At 41.7% G+C, this 22,648-nt stretch overlaps 1 protein-coding gene across 1 annotated transcript in view; it reads right to left on the reverse strand.

Annotated features, from left to right (window-relative positions):
- The window catches only part of LONP1 (lon peptidase 1, mitochondrial), an 843,750-nt gene that overhangs the window by 208,010 nt on the left and 613,092 nt on the right, over positions 1–22,648 (reverse strand). Inside the window, exon 13 of the mRNA XM_044090626.1 lies at positions 11,232–11,348. Within this exon, the coding sequence (XP_043946561.1) occupies positions 11,232–11,348 (117 nt within the window). The remainder of the gene's footprint in view (positions 1–11,231; positions 11,349–22,648) is intronic.

The raw sequence follows: 22,648 nt of genomic DNA on the forward strand, positions 1-22,648 counted from the left end.
TGAGAACCATAGAGCCAAAGGATGCTCTTCCCATGGAGGACATATTCAATTTGTAATGAGCAATAAAGGTATGTGGAGTAGCACATGTTGCAGCTGCACATATTTCATCCATGGACGCCCTGGAGTGGAAAACAGCTGACATGGCTATTGATCTGTTGGAATGTACTTTTACAGGTGCAGATAACTTGTGATTGTTATGATTATAAAGGAAGGTAACACAATCTCTTAGCCATCTTGATAAAGTAACTTTTGAGACAGGTTTTCCCAAAGTTGGATGCAAAAAGGAAACAAATAACTGGTCCGATTTTCTAGACTATTTGGTCCTGTCAAGGTAGAAATGTAACTGTCTGTGGACATCTAGTAAATGCAAGCAATATTCCCCTTTATTGGAGAAAGTGGGGAAGAAAACAGGCAAATCAACAGTTTGATTAATATTAGATTCTGAGACCACCTCAGGAAGAAAGGAAAGCTTGGTTCTCAACTAAACCCTATCCTTATGAAAAATCAGATATGTGGGTTTCACACACAGTGCTTGCATTTCAAAAACTCTCCTGGCAGAAGTAATGGCCACTGGAAAAAAAGAGTTTTCCATGACAGAATTTTGAGATGGCAAGTCACTGCTGGTTCAAAGGGTGGGAGTACCAAAGATTTCAAAACCAGGGTCAGATCCCATGGAGCTATAGGGTCCTTGAAGGGTGCTTTAGATGCAAGGCACTTTTAAAGAAAAACTTTGCATAATTAATGGGAAATTAAAGAGTGGTTATTATAGCCATTGTGCAAATTAGAAATGGCCGCTAACTGAACTTTAATGGTGGAAGCAGAAGCTCCTTGATCAAAAAGGGAAGCTATAAATTCTAAAACTTTCTTAACAGGTGCCAAGAAGAGATCTATATTATTTGTAAAGATTTGTAAAGGCCCAAATTGAAAATCTCTTCCATATTTTAAGGTACAGTTTCCTGGTGGATGGTTTATGCAAAACCAGAATAACGTTTTGTACTGACAAAGCTATATTACTCTGCCTGGCAACTAATGGAAATGGAGGAACCAGGCTGTCAGCTTGAAACTGAAGGTTTGGATGTACCAGTCCCTGAGGGGGAGACAGCATGTTTAGAACTGGGTCCCGAATCCATAGATGGTGAATCATGTGACGCTAAAGGAAGGGGAACCAGACTTGGGGCCAAAAGGGTGAAAAAAATAAATAAATAAGAGGTGCAGGTGTCGCCCACAGTCTTGGCATTGGTTAAAACCTGAAATGCCCTTTTGCTTTTCTGCCATTTTGACAGTAGAAGAAAACTAGCCAATGGCAAAGGATGGCACACACGCACGATAGATGAAAACTCTACCAATGATGGTAGAGTGAAATACCAGGATTGGTAAGATAGAAAAGAAATATCAACAATGGTAGTATAGAGCTACCTTAAAATGTAAATGGGGGAGAGGGGAAGGTTACCAGCAAATGTAACATGGATATCACAAGGTATTAAAGGGATAAAAATAAACAAGAAGTAAAATAATAACTATAGGTTTACAAAGGACAGAAAGGTTTTAAAAGATGAATACATTTTTAACTTAGCTGGAGAGTATTGGCTCACGTGTCTTGCTAACAGAGTGGCAAACAAGATATGAGGTAATAGAAAGAGGGGCATTGTGGGTAGAGTCTTAGCTCGAGAGGTTTTTGGCTGGTGCGAGCTGTATAACAGCTGAGCTGGTTCCGAGGACTGGAACCAAATCCCATTCATCAAGAATGAATGAAGATTGACAACATCAGCTGAAATGGTTTGCTTATATACAGCCAAAGCTAGAGATCTGGGATGAAAGGAAAAAGAAAGCTGCTCAAACTTGTGAATAACCTTAGACTTATCCAAATAATATTTCAGCTGCCTATGTAAATCCAAGGTGAAGAAGCATCTCACTAGCAGACTGCGAAGAAGGGAAAAATGAGAGAAAATTAACAGACTGATTAAGAGAAAATTCATTAATCACCTTGGGTATAAAATGATCAGAATGAGGAGACACTCTGTCCCTATGAAAAACTAAAAAAGGAGGAACAGCCATAAGAGCGTGGAATTCAAACACTCTCTTAGCTGAATTAAGCACCAAAAGGAGAACAGTGTTCCATGTACAGTGCTGTATGGAAGCTGAAGCCCCAGGCTCAAAACGAGCCCGAGTCAAAATTTAAAGTACAAAACTGAGATCCCAGGAAGGTGGAAAATTCTTTCTGGGAGGTCTGATATGAAAAACGCCTTTAAGAAACAGCTTGACCTCAAACCGAGAGACCATAGGAGGAGTTAATGGCAAACAAGCAGAAATAGCTGAAAGGTAAGCTTTAAATGGGATTTCCTGGTAGTGGGCTTCCTGGCCTCTAGCAGAACCCTAAGCACATCCTCAGAAAAAAGTTGCCTAAAAGGGATCAAAACCCTATCACCCACAATGTCAGCTGAACAGTGGACAAGTGAGGAAAAGAATGGACAAGTGAGGATGGATGAGAGATCCCTTGTCCTGTGTGAGTAGGTCCACCTTGTGAGGTAACATGTGGTGATTGCTCCTGGCTAGGTGCAGAAAAAGGAGCCACTGCTGTCTGGGCCAAAAGGGAGTCACCAACAAGATTTTTGGAGGAATCTTGCTCTATCTTGAGCAGGACCCTTGGAATGAGAGGAAGGGGAGGGAAGGTATACAGAAACATCCCCTTTCAAGAAAAAGATACTGCACCCACCTTCCACGCCAGAGGACTTGCAACTCTGGTGCAAAAAAGAGGAAGTTGCCTGTTCGTGGGGGGGGGGGGGGCAATAAGATCTACCTGAAGAGTATCCCACTGAAGGACAATGTCCAGAAACACATCTTTGTGAAGTATCCACTCGTGAACTGGTGTCAAAGACCTGATGAGAGAGTCTGCCACTACGTTCTGCTCTGAAACAATATATAGCCTGACAAGTAACTTGAAACTGGACTGCTAGATCTGAAACTTGAAGAGCTAGTCTGCAAAGAAGGTAGGACCATGTCCCCCACTGCTTGCTGATGTACCGCATTACTGTGATGTTGGCCATAAAGATTCTGAAAAGCCCTGGAAGAAAAAAAGAATGAAACACAGGAAGTGAAAAAAAGACAGCTCTCATTTCCTTCATACTGATGTGGTCTGACCTCTGATGAAGGGGCCAAAAGAGGCTCCCCCCATCCTGTGTCTGAGGCATCCAAGAAAAGTTCCAGACAGGGGACTGGGAGCTGAAAAGGAAGTCGCAGGCTGAAAGACCAGCACAGAAAAAGGAGCATTCAGACTGATGATCAAAAATGGCGTTCGGAGTGGCAGCAAAGAAGTTCTGAGGGATGTACTTCCATATTCTATGTCTTCAGCAGGGAGCACATGTGTGATATACAACATCTATAAAAACCTAAGGCTTTGGTATACTGGTTGGACATTTAGCACCCCTTAGCAAGGAATCCCTTTAGTAAAGAATACTGCAACAGTGATATGGAAGGACAACCACAGGTACCAGTAAGACTGTTATAGTCCATCACAGGGTGTTAATGACCTGAGATGTACTTCCCTTGACTACATGAAGTGAAACATGATCATGCTCGCTGATTAGGTCTCTCAGGCAGGTATGAGCCTAGCAATGAGCAGCATAACACCTTCTTCAAGGATGATGCCACGTTACCAACAGAAAAATGACAGACTGACGCCAGCTACTTGTAAAAATCATAGTGGGTACAATATCTGACGGCCTGGGAGGATATGGTTGACCGACTACGCTGCTTTGCCAGGGATGGTCTGCACTTATCCCCTCTAAGCTTCCAGATATTGGCAAAGACCTTTTCCACCCCCATAGTGCTTTTTTTACCAATGTCAAACTGATAAACCTCCCGACTTAACTAACCCTATGAAGGAATACCTGATGGTAGTACTGTTCAATGCTTGAAGTCTTAACAAGAAACTCAACTCCCTGCAAGCCTTCTTGTCCCTGGAAAGTGCAGACATCTGTGTAGTAATGGAGACATATTTTAAAGTCATGGACAGTACCCCAGCAATGCAAGGTTATAATGCTTTTCATACCTTTAAGCAGCTGCTGCACAGGAAGGAACTAAATGGGAAGGAGTCTCAGTCTACATTAAAACCAAACTCAAATCCAGGCTTGTGGAAGTGTATGACCTACTGGTACTCATACATGTGCTACTCACCATAAACAAGGTGTCGTACCATATGCCGAAACCTACAGGTCCCCATCCATGTCCCAGAAAACCCATACTACCTATCTCAGTCTACTGGAGTCCCTGACTGTTCAACCCAATATGATATTCATGGGGATCTCAACCACATCTTACCGATTGGGAATCTTACACCACTTCTAATGCACAAGCCCAGCAGTTCCTAAATTTTGTTCATACCAGCATCCTGGAACAGTTGGTCCATTCTCCTAGGGGAGCAAACAGGCTTGAGGTTACACTCACAAAAATGGTGGGTCGATGTTCATTACCCAATGAAATGTCCTCACATGTCAGATTTAACTGTAAGGCAGTACTGCTTGAAATAAAAATTAAATTTGGGGATCCAGCGGAACCAAAAATGATTACGAACTATTCCAAGGCAAACCTCTCTTTACTAAGTCTTAAAACCTCAGCTTTGGCTGCCTAAGCTCTAGCTGTATTCAACTGGACGTATAAGAGAATTTAATTACCTTTTATCTGCACATTTTTCAAATAATACGGTATTTAAATTGATTTATTTGTGTTACACTGAATATTAACTGAACTGGAAGTTTTGACTCTGTTTTGTCAGTTGGTGCTTGCTAGATTTTTATTTGCTGTTAGTAATTGCAGGCGGGGGAAGTATCATTCATTGATGGCCTGTCACTGCCTATTTAAGTGGTACATTTAGGAATATTTTCTGCTTAAAACCTCAGCTTTGGCTGGCTAAGCTCTAGCTGTATTCAACTGGACGTATAAGAGAATTTAAGTACCTTTTATCTGCACATTTTTCAAATAATATGGCATTTACATTGATTTATTTGTGTTACAATGAATATTAACTGAACTGGAAGTTTTGACTCTGTTTTGTCAGTTAGTTCCCCTCCTATCCTCCCTGTTTCTGTTTTGGTGTTAATCTTGGTGGCTTTGAAACTGCCTGCCCCTCTTGTAAATCTGTGTTTGGATAATCCTTCTGGGCCCATCTCATTTGCTCACTCAACTGAGTGCAGTAAGATCATATTCTGATTTCAGACACTGATAAAGAAAAAAAAATTAAGCGTGTTTCCTGCCTTTCCTGTAAGTGGTCTAGACTGTTTGTAGGCTTCTGAGCCCCCAAGCCTTTCTGTTTTGGAGGGAAGCCTTCTAGCTTAATTTTGTTTCTTAGAACTAGCCAGTTTTCTAGTTTAAGCACTCAAATCTGTTTCTTTGAACTCAGCACTTATTCAGAACTCGTTGTAAGCACTAAACAAGCTGCAAATTACTACAGCACTCAACTTTCCTCACTTGTCTAGAGGAAAGCAGTTTTAGTACTTTATAAGCACCTATCCAGGTATTTCTAAGGGTCAGATCCCGGTGATTTCTCCTGTCTACCCGATGAATCTGGGCATCTTGGGGCAATGCAGCAATTGCCTCATGTACACAGACAACCCTCTCCTCCTACCACCCAACTCTACAACATCTGAGACATGCACTTATATTGCCAAACTGGAAGCAAAGCTCTCTTCACCCAAGACTGAACTAGACAGTCAAGAGGAGAAGGTAAACACTTGTACCACACCACACTCATCACATAGTCCCTCAAAACCTACACCATCAAAACACACACACAGAAACACAAAACACAAACCTACATTCACGGAGGCTCTCAATAAAAACCTGCCCAAGCATCAGGGACTTCCAAAGCAGAAACGCAAGCAAACTTCACCCCCCAACACAACCCAAATGACACATAGCCCACAAACTCAGTGTGCCACTCAACCACAGCCCATAAGGCATAACGACATACCCAACACTCTAGTCATAGGTGACTCTGGTCAGGCACACTGATGTTGAACTCACCAGGCTAATCAAGGAGAAAGTTACTGTCAGCTGCCTGTCAGGTGCCAGGATCTGCCACATAACGCACACACTCAGGTCATTCCACAAGTACAAATATGACACTGTCATTGTCCATGTTGGTGTGAATGACATGAGACATACCTCCCTGGACTACATGAAAAGAGAATAGAGGAGCTCTCCGGTCTTGTAGCCCAGGCAGGTATGACCCTGGCCCTGAGCAGCATCCTGCCATCACCCAGAATGATGCCACAGTACAAGGACAAAATGACTGACTTCAACAATTGGCTAAGCTTCTGGTGTCATTCTAAGGGGATCCAGTATTTGTCTGCCTGGGACGACATGATCGACAGACCATGATGCTTTGCCAGAGATGGCTTGCACCTGTCGCACTTGAGATTCCGGATACTGGCTAAGGCTCTTGCCACCCCTATAGTACCTTTTTTAGGCAAGGTTCAAATGACAAATTCACCACCGTAACAGGTACATGCAAGCAAAATCTGAGGGTAATGTTACTCAATGCTAGAAGTCTAAACCTCAAAATGCACTCACTCGAGGCACTCCTTAAAATGGAGCACATTGACATCTGTGCAGTGACAGAGACCTGGTTCAAAGCTCCAGAGAGTACCCCTGCATTACCAGGCTATAATTCATACCACACCTTTCGGCCACCTAACCCGGAATGAAGCACTAAAGGTGGAGGCGTGTCCACATTCATTAAGGATATCCACACCTGCAGGCTAGTTGCACAGCATAATGCATCCGAGATTATCCAAGTGTAACTAACTCTGGGCAAGACCACAATCCAAATTGTAGCTTGCTACAGACCCCCCACCATGCCCCAGGATTCCCACTCCTCATTTCTTGATACACTGGAAAGTATTAGAGTACAACCTAACACCCTATTAATGGGCGATTTCAACTACCCCACCATTAACTGGGAAAACTACTCAAGTACCAACTCTTTTGCTCAATGTTTTCTGGAATTCATAAATTCCAACTCCTTGGATCAACTTATTTACACCCCCACCAGGGGCAGCAATATCCTAGACCTGGTCATTACCAACATGGGCAACTGGTGTTCCACACCAGAGGTCAATTCCTCATTAGTCAGATCCGACCACAAGCTAATCACCCTAGACATCCACATCTTGCCCACACCCCCAATTAGGGAAACCACCATAAAAAACTTCTCCAAAGCCAACTTCACACTTCTTAAGACAGAAGTGGCAAACTTCATGACACCCATGCAGACGGACAATAGAGGTACGACTGCTGAATCCTACACAAATGCACTTTATAAACACTTACACGAGTGCATGGATCATGCTATCCTTAATAGGACCAAGATGCTATCCTCCAAAAAAAGGAAGCCAATCTGGTGGTCCTCTGCCATAAACAAACTCTACAACAGAAGAAAGAAACTGTTGCAAAAGAGAGTAAAATCCCTTGACTGGAGGAACTCCCTGGTCCACCTCAGTAAGAAGCTGAGAGCCCTCATAAAATCCTCCAAAGCTAGTTACGAAAACAAAATTGCCACTGACTCTAAAGACAACCATAAAGCATTCTATAGCTATGTCAAGAATCTCAATGACAACACTCATATCTGCTCTGAGTTACAGCACAATGGCACTAAATAAACATCTTGGCAGATAGGTTCAGTGCTAACTTTACTCCCCTCTCACCCCCTAGAGGGCCCATCTCTATACCGGAAGAATGCAAAGTTCCTGTAATCACGGCTGTACAGGTAAAAAAAAAAAAACACACTCTCCAAAGCCAAGAACACAGCATCCATGGGACCTGACAATATCCCAGGCTGCGTTCGACATGAACTACAGAAGTAACTGGCACCCTACGCAAGTACCATGTTCAGTCATAGCCCCACCTCAGGCTTTGTGCCCACTGAATGGCGCAGCACGATGGTTATCCCACTCCACAAAGGGGGAGCCACGATGGACCCCGGGAACTACCGCCCCATTAGCCTGATGAGCCTGGTCTGCAAGGCCATGGAACGTATCATCATGGAACTCAAACAAAGACATTGGTAATCTCCAAACACTGGACCCTACCCAGTTCGGATTTGTAAAAGGCAGATCATGTCTCCTAAACCTGACTGACTTCTTTGAAGCAGTCACCAAAGCCATAGATGAGGGTAAGGTGGTTCACACAGCTTATCTAGATCTCACCAAGGCTTTCGACACCATCCTCCACTCTGGAATTATAGATAAGCTCACTAAACTAGGTATAAATCCCTATGTCACAAGATGGGTTGCCAACTTGCTCACGGACAGAACCCACACTGTGAACGTAGCAGACTCCAAATCCGATTTCAGACCAGTGACAAGTAGAGTACCACAGGGTTCAGTCCTGGGTACTCTCCTGTTTGGCATCTATTTTTCTGAAATACAGGCCAACACAGAAGGTCTTTGGCTAACAAAGTTTGCAGATGACTGCAAACTAGGAGCCATAATCAAAACTCCTAACAATGTGGACATACTACAAAAGGGCCTCACTGAGACAGATACCTGGTGTCAAAGCCATGGCCTGAAGCTCAATGCCAAAAAGTGTATTGTCATCCCCTTTGGTAAAAACTCTGTACCCATGAACTACCACATAGCTGGTAGTCTACTTAACGCCGAAAATGTGATGAGACCTTGGGACACAGGTGGACAGTAGTCTCTCCTTTGATTATCACATCGCCACAGTGGTCAGGAAATCCTTCTACGTGGCTCACCTCATCACAAAAGGTTTCTCATCCAGAAAAAAAGAGGTCATTGTTCCCCTCTACTCATCACTCATTAGACCCATTATAGAGTACAATGCCCCTTTTGGTATGTACCTCACAAGACATCTACAACAACTGGAAAAGCTACAGAAATACCTAACAAAGAGGATTACTGACCTCAAACAGATTTCCTACACAGACAGTCTCAAAAAACTCTATCTTTACTCCGTCACATATCACCTACTCAGAGGCAATCTCTGCCCAACATTCAAAGCTATGTCAAACCCAGAGCTGTTGGACATGCTCCACTCAAAGAAATCCCAATCCCTCTGAGCTACACGCTCTAGGGACCTAAACTTTGTCACTACAATAAACAGAACAAGCTGGAGGGATAGATTCCTGTCCCAGAGACTTCCCATACTCTGGAACAGACTACCTATCTATGTCAAACAGAGCTCCTCATTAGCACTCTTCAAGAAAAATCTTGATGGCTGGACGGGAGATAGGAAATTCACCCTGGGGATCACTTCTGTGGCTCTGCTCAACAGGGGCACAGGAAAATAATTTTCTTGGGTGGCGAAAGCCAGGGTACGTTTTTGGCAAGGCTTATATAGGCCCTAGGGCCAATAGCCTAGTACCTACCTATGAACCTAAGTGACACACTGGCCAAATCCCAAGAACCCCAAAATCTATTAAACACCATAGCGTATGCTGAGCTATTTACAAAATCTCTGTAGAGCCATTCTGATAGGTGTATAGAGTGAGCTGTGTCTACTTGTATTAAGAATAAGACAAACTCAGATGACAAGCCACCCTGGTGGAATCACAACATTAATAGGTTACACAACAAAAGAAAAAATATATTGGCCAAGCGGAGGAGGAACAAAGCCATCCATACCAAAAGCCCCCTGGTTAAGTGACATACTCAAAGTCACAAAGTAAACTAATTGAGGACTGAGGGGAATTAAATCCTGTACCATAGAAATTACAGTGGCTGGCGTGCGTTGTAAAGGTTGTCGCCAGTTGGCGTCGATTCGTTCTCAGTTAATTGTTCGTGTGTTGTACGCGTGAAATGCGTGAATGTGTTCGGCGCTGAAGGTTGTGCGTTGTTAGGCAGGCCAGCGCATGTAAAAGCACTCTGCCAATCATTAGCGCGGGAGTTCGCTGTACCACCTCTAACCGGGAAAAAGCCGAAAGACACACACACACACCATAGAAATTACAGCTCGCATTCTCAACCCTCTGCAGCAGCAGTTTTAACCCTCTGCAGTAACTTCCAGGCTTTCACCTTTGACCTCCGTCTAATGAATCTCCCTTTCCTGTTTTTGGTTCCCTTGATAAGACATGCATCTCCCACTTCTGTTCACTCTTCTCTGGTTCCAGAACTAGATAAGTACCAAAAATCTCCATAGTTAGAGTCTTGATGTGCAATCAGTCATCCAGGTAAATACTTTACTCCTACAGAAGGGCCACTGGCAGTACCAGCCTCTGGTTCTTCGGATTGTTTATCTGTTAAAAACAAAGCCATCACATTTCTTATGCATTAAAGGGTTTCATGATAAAAAAATACCTACATTCCAATTACCTTTATGCACGAGCCAACCAATCTCTTGGCCTCTAAGGGTCTGGCTGCATCACAGTGCACATGTAAAGAACTTTGACAAAATTCTTATGACTGTTTTTTTTTTAAATGGTATTTAATATTTTGTATTTCTTCACTGTATTTGTCACAAATCTCTCTACTTCTATCTAGTTATATAGCTTTTCACCCCGGCCTCAGCTGAAAAGTGATATGCCAATCATCCCAGTCTGACTTTTCTGGTAATCAAATGCAAAAATAAAATAAATAAAATAAAATCACAAAGCCTTTATCACATATTACGTGAAGAAGTGCTCACCAACACAAGGCATAGGTAAGAGACAACTGTACACCAGAGACCATGGTCTACAAAACTCATCCAAGAAAAGAAAGGTTCTGCCCTAGGCTTGTTAGACATGATAACGAGCCAGTTTCTTACCCTTTCCTTTCCTAGGTAGAGAAAGTGAGAGAATGTGTTTACCTGCCATTAAACTTGTCAGGGTTTGACTGTATACCAGTATTAGAAGCAATAGCACTTCTTATCATGTGATGTACTATACAAACGAAAAAAAGAGAGAGATAAAAGGCCCTAGGCACCCCCCAAGGGCATTCTGCTCAAGGTGAACAACTAATGTCACCCGAGTAACCAAACAAATTTGAATTTCAAGTGTTTGGATGTTTGGTTCCTGTGATTTTCAAGTAGAATAATGTAGAAAACCTCAGTCGTGCATAGTACTATGAACAGTATTATGAAACTACCAGCCTACATGTGCAGGGATTTACAGGGTGCCATTTTCTAATCCAGTGACTTAGTTTAAAAAAAGTGCAAAACTATCTCCACTTGTTCAAGTCCAGTTATTCTGTTAACCCAGTCAGAAGACTGGTTACAAATGTTTTAGAACTTAAACTTACCTCAGCAATCGCAAGTTTTTCCTGTGCAACATAACCCGACACATTGATCATCTCCATTCGGTCTCGCAGGGGTTCAGGAATGGTGTCAGTCACATTGGCTGTGCATATAAACAGTACCTGAATCAGAAAATACATATTTATACAACTACTATAATATTGTAATATCACTGCTCCACATTGTTTTTTTTAATGCCACTACAAAGATCATTTAACATTATTTGCTTATTTATTGGCATTTGATTATCTGATTGAGCAGTGTCCTTTTTTAGTGGAGAGAAAAACAGACATCATGGACATCTTTTGCATTTTTTCATCATTTACAGTCAGTTTCACTCATGAACAACATTTCCATTATTCAGACATCCTTGACATCAGTTATATCATTTGGACACGGTTTCAATTAAATACAAGTTACATTTTATTTTAAGTATAGGTAGGTATATTCAATGCAATATCATCGGTATGCATAGATTGTCAGGGTTTACATAAGAACATTTGTTACTAAACAGACTAGGACATAGGAAGCTAAGATAAAGAATTAGAGCAGCTCAAAGAAAAAAGGAGAGGAGACACAATGAAGATGAAGGAGACAAGACGACAGGAGGAGGGCATAGTTGTGAACCTTTACTGGTTGGTTGCGAATTTGGCTACTTTACGGTAGCACTGCTTTAGTTTGGCTGATGGAGAGTAGTGGAGCTTGGTTAAGATAGGAGAAGCATATAACAGGGTGCTAAGCAGAAAAGAAGTGGCTATGTTTTGTCTAGCAGAGTCAGTAAGATAGTCATTTACTCTATATACGCACCCTAGCCTTTGGCATCTCATCTTTATGGCTTGCTGAAGATGGAGATGAAATTTCAGGTGGTGGGACACCAGTTCTATACAGGCCTTGTTGGATAACAGTATATTAAAGGTATTTTTGGGAGAAAGAGTTGGGGGTGAACAGTAGTAGTGTCTTTTTTTGGATTCAGGATGAGTTGTTGAGCTTATATGGAGGAGAAGGATTTCTGGGTGAGTGAGTGGAGCATGGGAAGTGTCCTAGCAGCACATATATGTACACACTGAGTACAGAAGAAGTTATCAGGGACCTGGGGACCCAGGTTGATAGTAGTCTGTCATTCGACACCCATGTAGCTAAAGTAGTTAGGAAGACCTTCTACATTGCCCACCTTATCATGAAGGGATTCTCATCTAGATCAAGGGAGGTCATAGTCTCCCTATACTCATCACTCATCAGACCAATGATTGAGTACAATGCCCCATTCGGAATGTATCTAACCCGACACTTGCAGCAGCTGGAGAGGCCACAAAAGTTCCTCACCAAAAGGATAAAGGGTCTCAAACATCTGTCCTATGCTGCCCGACTGAAAGAACTCCAGCTCTATTCAGTCGCTTACCGCTTGCTCAGAGGTGACCTTTGCCTAACATACAAGGCCATGTCAAACCCAGATTTGATGAATATGCTTCACCTCAAAAAATCTAGATCCGTCAGAGCCACAAGGGCGGAGACTTAAACCTCAACACGGCTATTAATAGGACGTGCTGGAGGGATAGATTCATCACCCAAAGACTCCCTATGCTGTGGAATAAAATCCCGGTATATGTGAGGCAGAGCACCTCGCTGGCCTTGTTCAAGAGAAATCTTGACCAATGGATGGGAGATCGCAGATATACCCCAGGGATTACCTCAGTGTCACTGCTCAACAGAGGCACAGCAAAATAATGGGTATAGTTCCCCATACTAAAGGGGTGGCGTAAGCCACAAAACTATGGGCTAGGCTTGTAAATGCCCTCGGGCAGATAGCCTAGTATGAACCTATGAACCTATGAACCTATATTACAGTGGAGACATTGGCGTATTATACTACGTTGGGCTCTCTAGCTGCTGTATTTAGGTTGTTGATAAATAGGTTAAACAGTAGTAGTCCTAGGATAGAGCCTTGTGGGACTCCAATGGATAAAGGAAAGAAAGAGTTGAAATTGCCTTGCCATTTCACATAATTTAATAAAAAAAAATACTTTAACATACTTTTAATTTAGAAAAAAATAATATAATCTTAGGTGGCAAAGATGACTTGATTGCTATTAAACTGAGGAAGCCTGAAAATGCAAAAAAAAACAAAAAAGTTAATAAAGCTATTAATGTTCATTACTCTTCGTGGCACCCTGTTTTAGTTTTTTTTAAATGCATTAAAAAAAAAAAAAAAAAAAAAAAAAAAAAAAGGCTAACTAAAAACATAGTTAAATGTAATTTCTAGAGATTTAGACGGTCTGCTCCCCAGTCACCCGGACTAATATAGGAAAAAAGATTGCTATTTTAGCTTGTTCAGCCAGAAAATCCACCTCCACAATGTCAAATATACAAGTCATTAATCACCATCCGTAGGCACTGCAGGAGATTTGCAGGAGATACTGTAATAATCAAAACATCAGAACACTTGTTAAACTACCAACAATATTTATGATGGCACAGAGACCTCACAATTGCAGCCTTCCCAGATCTATGGAATGCTCTAGCATCACAAAAAGCCTCATCTGGTAATGATTTTCTCAATGAAATGTCATCTGGCTGAAGACTTGCTTGTGACACAGAAAAAAGATGCAATTGTTATGATGTACCTATATTACCCACATGATGTGAAATGCAGACATAACACTAATCTAAAGATAAACAGCAACACTGCAAGTTATTTTACTTTCACGTTGTACATATTTTGAAAATAAAACAATACATCAACCATTGAATGTTTTTGTCATATTTTAATTGAAAACAGACTGAATACAGCTGTGAAAAATTACCTTGCATTTCATCAAGTTTAAATCCAGAAGCTTCCAGCAGATGGAATGCACCAGTTAAAGCTGCAGGTTGACAACAAAAAAATCACAAAAGTGCACAGTAGAACAGAGTCTCACTCAGATGTAATTCCGGTAAAAATCCAGCAGCATGAACACAAGCCAGTCGAAGCTACCTTAAAACAGATTACCCTTTTAATTAAAAGAACAGGATTTCGTCCTGCAACAAAACCAGAAGCCTTTTATAGTTAAATAATTAAGAACTAAATGAATACTGGCCAGTCAGAGTTAATTTATTAATCCTTGACCACTTTGACTGCTGTGTGTGTGAGCTAGTCAGTGACAATGAACTGTGCTCAGCCTTCCCTCCATAATCACAGATGATGTGTGGACGTTTTGCGGCAAAACACAACTACTTCAGCAAGTTGAGGAATCTGTCTTACTGTTTTCGGGTGATAATGTTACAGCTTTGCTGCCTTCTCTTCTGAAGAGTTTTTTCCAATGTGGAAAACTGTCCTGTTTACCTCTAAAATCAAACTGCATATTGTGTTGAATAAACAGCTTAAAGTTGAAACTCCAGTAGTTAAGATCACTGCCGAGAAAGTTATGCAGCCTAAAGTTGTCAGCAGCATACAATATTCAGAAGGTAAGTACTTGCCATAAAGTCAGATTTGAGTTGGTAGTCTCACTTCCATCATTTCTAGAATTAACAGCACATACATGCCACGGTGGTACGGCGGTAGCATTGTTACCTCACTGCAAGAGGTTCTCCCGTTTGATTCTTGGCTGGGCTTGGGAGTGCCTTCTGTGTGGAGTGTGCATGTCCTCCCCGCGGTTGGGTAGCGTTTGAAAGACATGCGTGCGTAAATGGGCATGCCTTCGTTGAAGGTTGGGCGTCGAGCTGGCACCTCGGCATTTCATAAAAATCAACTGCCAATCATTAGCGGACCGGAGTTCCGCTGTGGCGACCCCTTACCGGGAAAAGCCGAAAGACAAACAATCTGGCATACAAAACTTTCTTCAGGCTACCCTAACCCCTTTCCCACAATATACAGTACCAAGGGACTCAGATCCAGATCTCTGAAGCCCATGAAGACAAAGCAACAAATAAAATAAATAAATAAACAGCAAGCACAAACTAAGAAAGCAGTCTCCTCTAGGCCCAAAGTTCAGGAGAGCGAAGGAAGGAATGGGAACAGAAATAAAGCTGCTAATGTAAACTATTACTTTAAGTACATGATTTTCTTATCTAACGTTGTAAGTCCCAGGTTAACTGCTCAAGTTCAACTTGGTGTCAGAAAGTGATGGGCCCTGGAATAAAACATTTGCAGAAAAACACATATGGCTGATGTTATTTTTAAAATACACATGATGTCCACTCAGCGGCAGCAACAATGAAGGTCACAGAATCACGTCAGCTGTCTTGAGATGTGCACTAAGAGACTGAAGCTGCATAGTCATTTGTTATCTAGAAATTTGGAGGGCAAAGAGACCGACCTTTATTACAGAGTCTCCTAAAGGGACATGAACTTTGCTGAAGTCTGAGCTGACAACAGGCATGGATGCTGTACCACAGACAATATAAGAAACGTCTTCTTTGAAAACGCCTAGGTATAAAACCAAATGCAGACGTTCAAGGACTTGAAGGATGAAGGGTAGAGGAGCCTGCTTCACTTACAAATGATAATCAGTTTTGTCTCATATGGCCTGCTGTTATGAGCTACTGTTCTCCCCCACTTTTTTTTTTTTTTTTTTTGCAAAAATTCAGACATGCAGACCAAAGAATGAGATCACACTGAACAACACTCTGAGAAAACCCAATGTAGAAGTATGTGGATGGGAAGAATAACTCAAACAAGAGAACTACACCTAAGAATAGTTAAGCTGCAAATGTCTCATTAGCTATTTTGGTAGAAAGACATAAAACCAAGGAATGAAACTGCTCTGCATGTGAGCCAAACAGACGACCAGGAAGCTTGGTCATGAAGACAAACGCATCCTGATGTTGGTCTTCTTGCTGCCAAACCTGGTTCAGATATTAACCAGATATGAAATATCAAACCCTCAATGTCAGCAGAGAGCAAAGCAATTGGCTCAGATGACCCTGCATCAGCAGCTCACAGAACCTGCAGAGGACCCATATCAATATCCTAATAAGGTTAACAGGATCTAAGGAGTCTCTAAAGAGACTGCATCATACCCACAAAAAATGTCCTAGTGAAAGTGAAGTCCTGCCTTAAACATGAACCAGGACTTTGTGAGATCTACCCATACTAACAATGGAGACCCTAGAGAGTCAAGACCATGACTGGCATCAGACCCTAGATACTGCTGGTGACAGGATCCATCATATCCAGCCCTAATCAGTCTAAGAATACTGCAAACAAAGTCACAAATGATTATCAGAACACACCAGCATATAGCCTTAACATTTTGCTAGTATAATATTTAAAAGCATTTTAGGAGAAAAGACATTCCTTCAAGTAAAACCTCATTCTGTCCAGAACAAAACATTCCCCCCAGTAAGATTTCCTATGACTAAGGTCTATAAAGAATCCCCACTTTACCACATCTAAGTCACAAAACCATCCAAAGTACTCAAGTCACATCATGCACTGCTGCTACAACGGAGCAGCCAGCAAGCACAGAAGGTTATGGCAATGCTAACCTCATCTTTAGAGATGCCAAGTTATCGATAAACCCACAAACCCAAGAGGACTGAAGATAAAAAGAAAAACAGATGATGTACTACCCGAGACACAAATGCAAAACAGGCAAAAAAATCCTGTCCCCTTATCTAAGGGGCCTCAAGGGATAATTATCTGTGGGTTAGTAAATCCTTTCCATAATATGCAATGTACTAGAGGAAGAAGAAGGTGTTGTCATAGCTAACAAAAGACTAGAAACCCAAGGTGGAAACAAGGTTAAGACTGAACTCTCTCAAAAACATCCAGTATGTGGCAAAAGGACTGCTTGGGTGTAAGAGCTGTCCAAACACATTTGAAATTAACAGAAAATGATCTCCTAAACAACGTAAAAACGTTTGCAGAAGAAATGTCTATCAAATACCAGATTTCCTACAGAGAGACATTCAGGTACAAAGAACATGTTAGGGAAGGTTGAAGTGGCTGAAAAAAAAGAAAAGCCAAAGGGAGACATGAAGGGAAATGGAGAACAGGAAAGGAGAGGAGGGGTTCCAACATCATATGCAGTGAAAAGTCCAGTCAAGAGAAGCTATTGGTACAAATGGATACTATCCATGAAAAGGACATTTAAGGTCAGAGGCGTAATCTCTACCAGACCTAGGACTGTACAACCAGAATGAACAAACAAGGCATGATTGTAATGGAAAAACCCAGATAGCTTCAAACAGCATCTACATCAACAAGGTTGTAGAGGTCACACCCAACTGTCAGGGAATACAGCTATAATTAATGTTGACCCTGTACAGGTCAAGGCCACCTCAAAGGAAAATTGCTGACCTTAAGGAAAAGGGATCCAGCAGGCAGAGATCAATGCCTATAGGTACTGATGTCAACATTTTGAGGCAAAGAAGAGATTTTGATGATAGGGAAGAAGCTGTTTATGGTGTCAAAGAAAAGGTCAACCTCAATGGAATCTCAGAGTCAGGGGAAGGCTGAAGATGCAGACAGCTTTGAGATCAATCCTGTAAAGGTCAAAGATGACCCATGAAGCAACCTGTGGTTCCCAAAGAGAAGTGAAAAAATCTGAAGTAGATGCTGAAATAATAGAGGTCAAGCCAAATAAAATAAGGCTCTACTCCAAAGGGACAGTACAGTTGTGTAACTAAACTTACCACAGCAGCAGATGTAATTAGATTACTCTTGCAAGTGGCCTAAGCTATTCGGGATTCTACTCCTTGTGACTAGCCGGCTTTCAAAGTTTAAGGATGCCTTCCATGCTCTCTGTCAGGAGCTTGAAGGGAGCTCCATATAATGTATTTATTTATTTATTTAACATTTGTTTGCCAGGATAGTCTGACTTGACAAGTGTCCATTTTCAGCGGAGTCCTGGGGAGAAAAACTCCATAAGTTTACAGACAGAAGAAAAATTTACAAAACAGACATTACAGAGAAGTACCATACAGATTGTAGACTTTACAGCCGTTAGTATACAATAAGAGGCTATCCCCCCTTTTGGTTGAAAATACAAGTGTACAGAATATACAATGAGAGTACATACGAACCTGGTAGAGCATTGCAAGATATTTCACAACTGAATAAGAGTATATAAATGTTTACGTTTTCCATATATACATTCAAGCAAATATACATGCAAGAGTATACATACATATATATGCATACACATATATACATACATACACACTATATAAGGACAGTTACAGCAAGAATATCCTAAGACCATTTTTTTGGCTAAGGAAGGAAACAGCCCTGAAAGGAACAATGCTAGGAAACAAATCCAACAGCAAGCTATAAAGAAAAAGGCACATAAGAGAAAAAAATAGCATAGCTTAAAACTAAAAAGGGAGTCTGCAAATAAATTGAGACTCTAGGTGCCTCTGAAGAATGGCACTGTTCTGGATCTGAAAATGGAATCCACTTTGCTGTGCTTTAGTAAAGTCTGTATAGAGGACCAATTTGCTGCCTCTAGAAAAATTCTAGCATTCATTTCTTCTTAGAAAGCCACCAAAGAATCCAGATCACTTGTGAAATGGGCCCTATCCCTGACAGGAAGTGGATTACTACAGGAAACATAAAAGGCTGCAGCAGGAGAAAATAATCTGGAAATGGTCTATTTTCACACTGGCTGTCCTTTACGCTTACCTTCATACAAACAGCTAATCAGCTTTCTTGAAGGCATGAGTTTTGTCTAGATGGTGTCTGAGCTGACTGGGGATATCCACAATGTGAAGAATCTTTTCTCCCTTATTTCTGGGTTCTGGGAAGCAGACAGGAAGATCAGTAACTTAGTGTAAAGTAAACACTGAAACCACTTTAGGTATAAAAGGAGGATTTCCTTTCACTGTGAAAAATTAGGTCAGGCTGACTCACCATAAGTGCATGTAACACAGACACTCTCCTAGAAGAAGTCAGAGTAATGAGTAGAACAGTCTCCAATGTTAAGAACCTCAATTCCGCCCGATGAGTTAGTTAAAGTGGAAAATGAGTACGTTTTTCATGCACAAAGTTAAGATCACAAGGACTATCTACCCGTTTCCTAGACAGACCGATATGCAGCAATCTTTCAAAACAGTGTCAAACTTCAGTATGGTTAGAAAGAAAAGGAATGGGGATTAGCATAACAGTTAAGGTGTTTACCTCACAGATTCAAGGTATAAGGTTTGATCTTACTTTTGAAAGGAAAACTGACTAGGCTTAAAATGGTCCACAACGACAGCTAGCCTAGTACTTACCTTTGAATCAAGGGGCATACAAGCAGTAATGGTCAATAAACGCACCTTGACAAAGGACTATGAAAGGCCAACAGACAGTAACTTACACAAACAATCAAGAATCAAAGGCACCCTTGGCCTGAAGAGAGTTTTGTTTTTTGTAATGGCACCAACTAGAAAAGCTTCTCCACTTTCACATACATACTTTCCTAAAAAGCAGATTTATTTGCATCTTTTAGTACCTGATGCACATCTGGGGGTAACAGAATTCCATCATCCAGGCAGTCAGCTGAAGTGTTTTTAGGCTGGACTGTATCAAACTATACCTGTACTGCGAGAGAAAATGCATTCTGTGAGGAAGCTAGTGGTAACTGGCCTTAGCCAGACTGAAAAGAAGGGAGAGCCATCACAATTTTTGGGGAGTCCTTCTGGATCTTTAGAAGAAGCCCTGTCATCAGCTGAAAAGCCACTCAATCTTTGTGTTGAAAGATATGAAACTTCCAGTATTAGATCCTTTGGATGTTTTACACCACAGGCATGAAACATGACCATACCTCATCTCTGTTAAATACAACAGTTCAAGTGGGCATATCACATAAGATACAAAACCACCTGAATAATGACTTCATTAAACTAACAATGCCTAGCTTTCTGAAAAGTATTCTACAGTCTGTCCTCTAATGCCACCTCCTCTACACTGGATGAAAAACTGTAGAAAGCAAATCTAGCGTACTGTTAAGGGCTACAGATCACTGCTGTTTTACTTTTAGAAAAGTGATCACTGGACATCCAGAATTCCTATACACTTGACTGTCTTTTTGTCCACAATCCCATACACAGTTAGAAGCAACCTACTGCCTCTGAATTAAGCATCTGCCAGCATTAGAGGCCTCCACTCCTCAGGACTATGCAGTCTTAGTGTTATCAGGGGCAAAAACAGATAATGCAAATGTATTCTTTATCTATCTAACTCGTTCTCCCAAACAGTTAGAGAACATCATACGACTTAAATGAAACAACCAAGCCTTCCTAATGAGCAATTGGCTGTGCAAAACTGGTAGAGACTAGATTCATAGGTAGGTACTAGGATATTGGCCCTAGGGCCTATACAAGCCTAGCCAAAAAGGTACCCTGGCTTTTGCCACCAAGAAAATTATTTTCCTGTGCACCTGTCGAGCAGAGCCACAGAGGTGATCCCCGGGGTGAATTTCCTATTTCCCATCCAATCATAAACTTTTTTTTTTGAAGAATGCTAATGAGGAGCTTTGTTTGATATAGATAGGTAGTTTGTTCCAGAATATGGGAAGTCTCTGGGACAGGAATCTATCCCTCCAGCATGTTCTGTTTATTGTGGTGACAAGGTTTAGGTCCCTAGAGCGTGTAGCTCGGAGGGATTGGGATTTCTTTAAGTGGAGCATGTCCAACAGCTCTGGGTTTGACATAGCTTTGTATGTTAGGCAGAGATCGCCTCTGAGTAGGCGATATGTGACTGAGTAAAGCTGGAGGTTTTTTTTTAGACGGTCTGCGTAGGGCATCTGTTTGAGGCCAGTAATCTTCTTTGTGAAATATTTCTGTGGCCTTTCCATTTGTTGTAGATGTCTTGTGAGGTACATACCAAAAGGGGCGTTGTACCCTATAAAGGGTCTAATGAGTGATGAGTAGAGGGGAACAATGACCTCTTTTTCCTGGATGAGAAACCTTTTGTGATGAGGTGAGCCACGTAGAAGGATTTCCTGACTACTGTGGTGATGTGATTATCAAAGGAGAGACTACTGTCCACCTGTGTCCCAAGGTCTCATCACACTTTCACTGTTAAGTAGACTACCACCTATGTGGTAGCTCATGGGTACAGAGTTTTTACCAAAATGGAGGACAATGCACTTTTTGGCATTGAGCTTGAGGCCACACTTTTGACACCACACATCTGTCTCAGTGAGGCCCTTTTGTAGGACGTCCACATCGTTAGGAGTTTCAAGTTATGGCTCCTAGTTTGCAGTCATCTGCGAACTTCATTAGCCAAAGACCTTCTGTGTTAGCCTGTACTTCAGAAAAGTAGATACCAAACAGGAGAGGACCCAGGACTGAACCCTGTGGTACTCCACTTGTAACTGGTCTGAAGTTGGATTTGGAGTCTGCTACTTTCACAGTGAGGGTTCTGTCAATGAGCCAGTTGGCAACCCATCTTGTGACAAGGATTTATACCTAGTTTAGTGAGTTTATCTATAATTCCAGAGTGAGGGATGGTGTCAAAAGCCTTGGCGAGATCTAGATAGGCTGTGTGAACCACCTTACCCTCGTCTACGGCTTTGATGACTGCAATCAGGTTTACGAGACATGATCTGTCTTTTACAAACCCAAACTGGATGGGGTCCAAAGTTTGGAGATTACCAATGTCTTTGTTTATAAGTTCCATGATGATACGTTCCATGGCCTTGGAGAGCATTTTGGCTCCCCCTTTTGTGGAGTGGAATAACCGTTGCTGTGTGCCACTCAGTGGGCACAAACCCTAAGGTGAGGCTATGATTGAACATGGTGCTTAGGTGGGGTGCCAGTTCATTCTGTAGTTCATGTAGAACACAGCCTGGGATGTTGTTAGGTCCCATGGATGCTGTATTTTTGGCTTTGGAGAGTGTGGTTTTTACCTGTGCAGCCGTGATTACAGGAACTTTGCATTCATCTGGTATAGAGATGGGCCCTTTAGGGGGTGAGGGGGGGTAAAGTTAGCAGTGAACCTATCTGCCAGGATGTTGCCAGTATCAGTTGGTTCTGTATATTTAGTGCCATTGTGCTGTAACTCACAGCAGATCTGAGTGTTGCCGTTGAGATTCTTGACATAGCTATAGAACACTTTGTGATTGTCTTTAGAATCAGTGGCGGTTTTGTTTTCATAACTAACTTTGGAGGATTTCATGAGGGATCTCAGTTTCTTACTGAAGCTGACCAGGGAGTTCTTCCAGTCATGGGATTTTACTTTTTTTTTTTTTTTTGCAACAGTTTCTTTCTTATGTTGTAGAGTTTGTTTATGGCAGGGGACCACCAAACTGGCTTTCTTTTTTGGAGGACAGCATCTTGGTTCTGTTAGGGATAGCATGATCCATGCTTATAAAGTGCATTTGTGTAGGATTCAGCAGTTGTACCTCTATTGTCCATCTGCATGGGTGTTGTGAAGTTTGCCACTTCTGTCTTAAGAAGCGTGAAGTTGGCTTTGGAGAAATTTTTTACGGTGGTTTCCCTAATGGAGGTGGGATGTGGA

This window comes from Protopterus annectens, chromosome 13.part0 (genome assembly GCF_019279795.1).
Source record: "Protopterus annectens isolate FY-2018-M chromosome 13.part0, PAN1.0, whole genome shotgun sequence".
Taxonomy (NCBI): Eukaryota; Metazoa; Chordata; order Ceratodontiformes; family Protopteridae; genus Protopterus; species Protopterus annectens.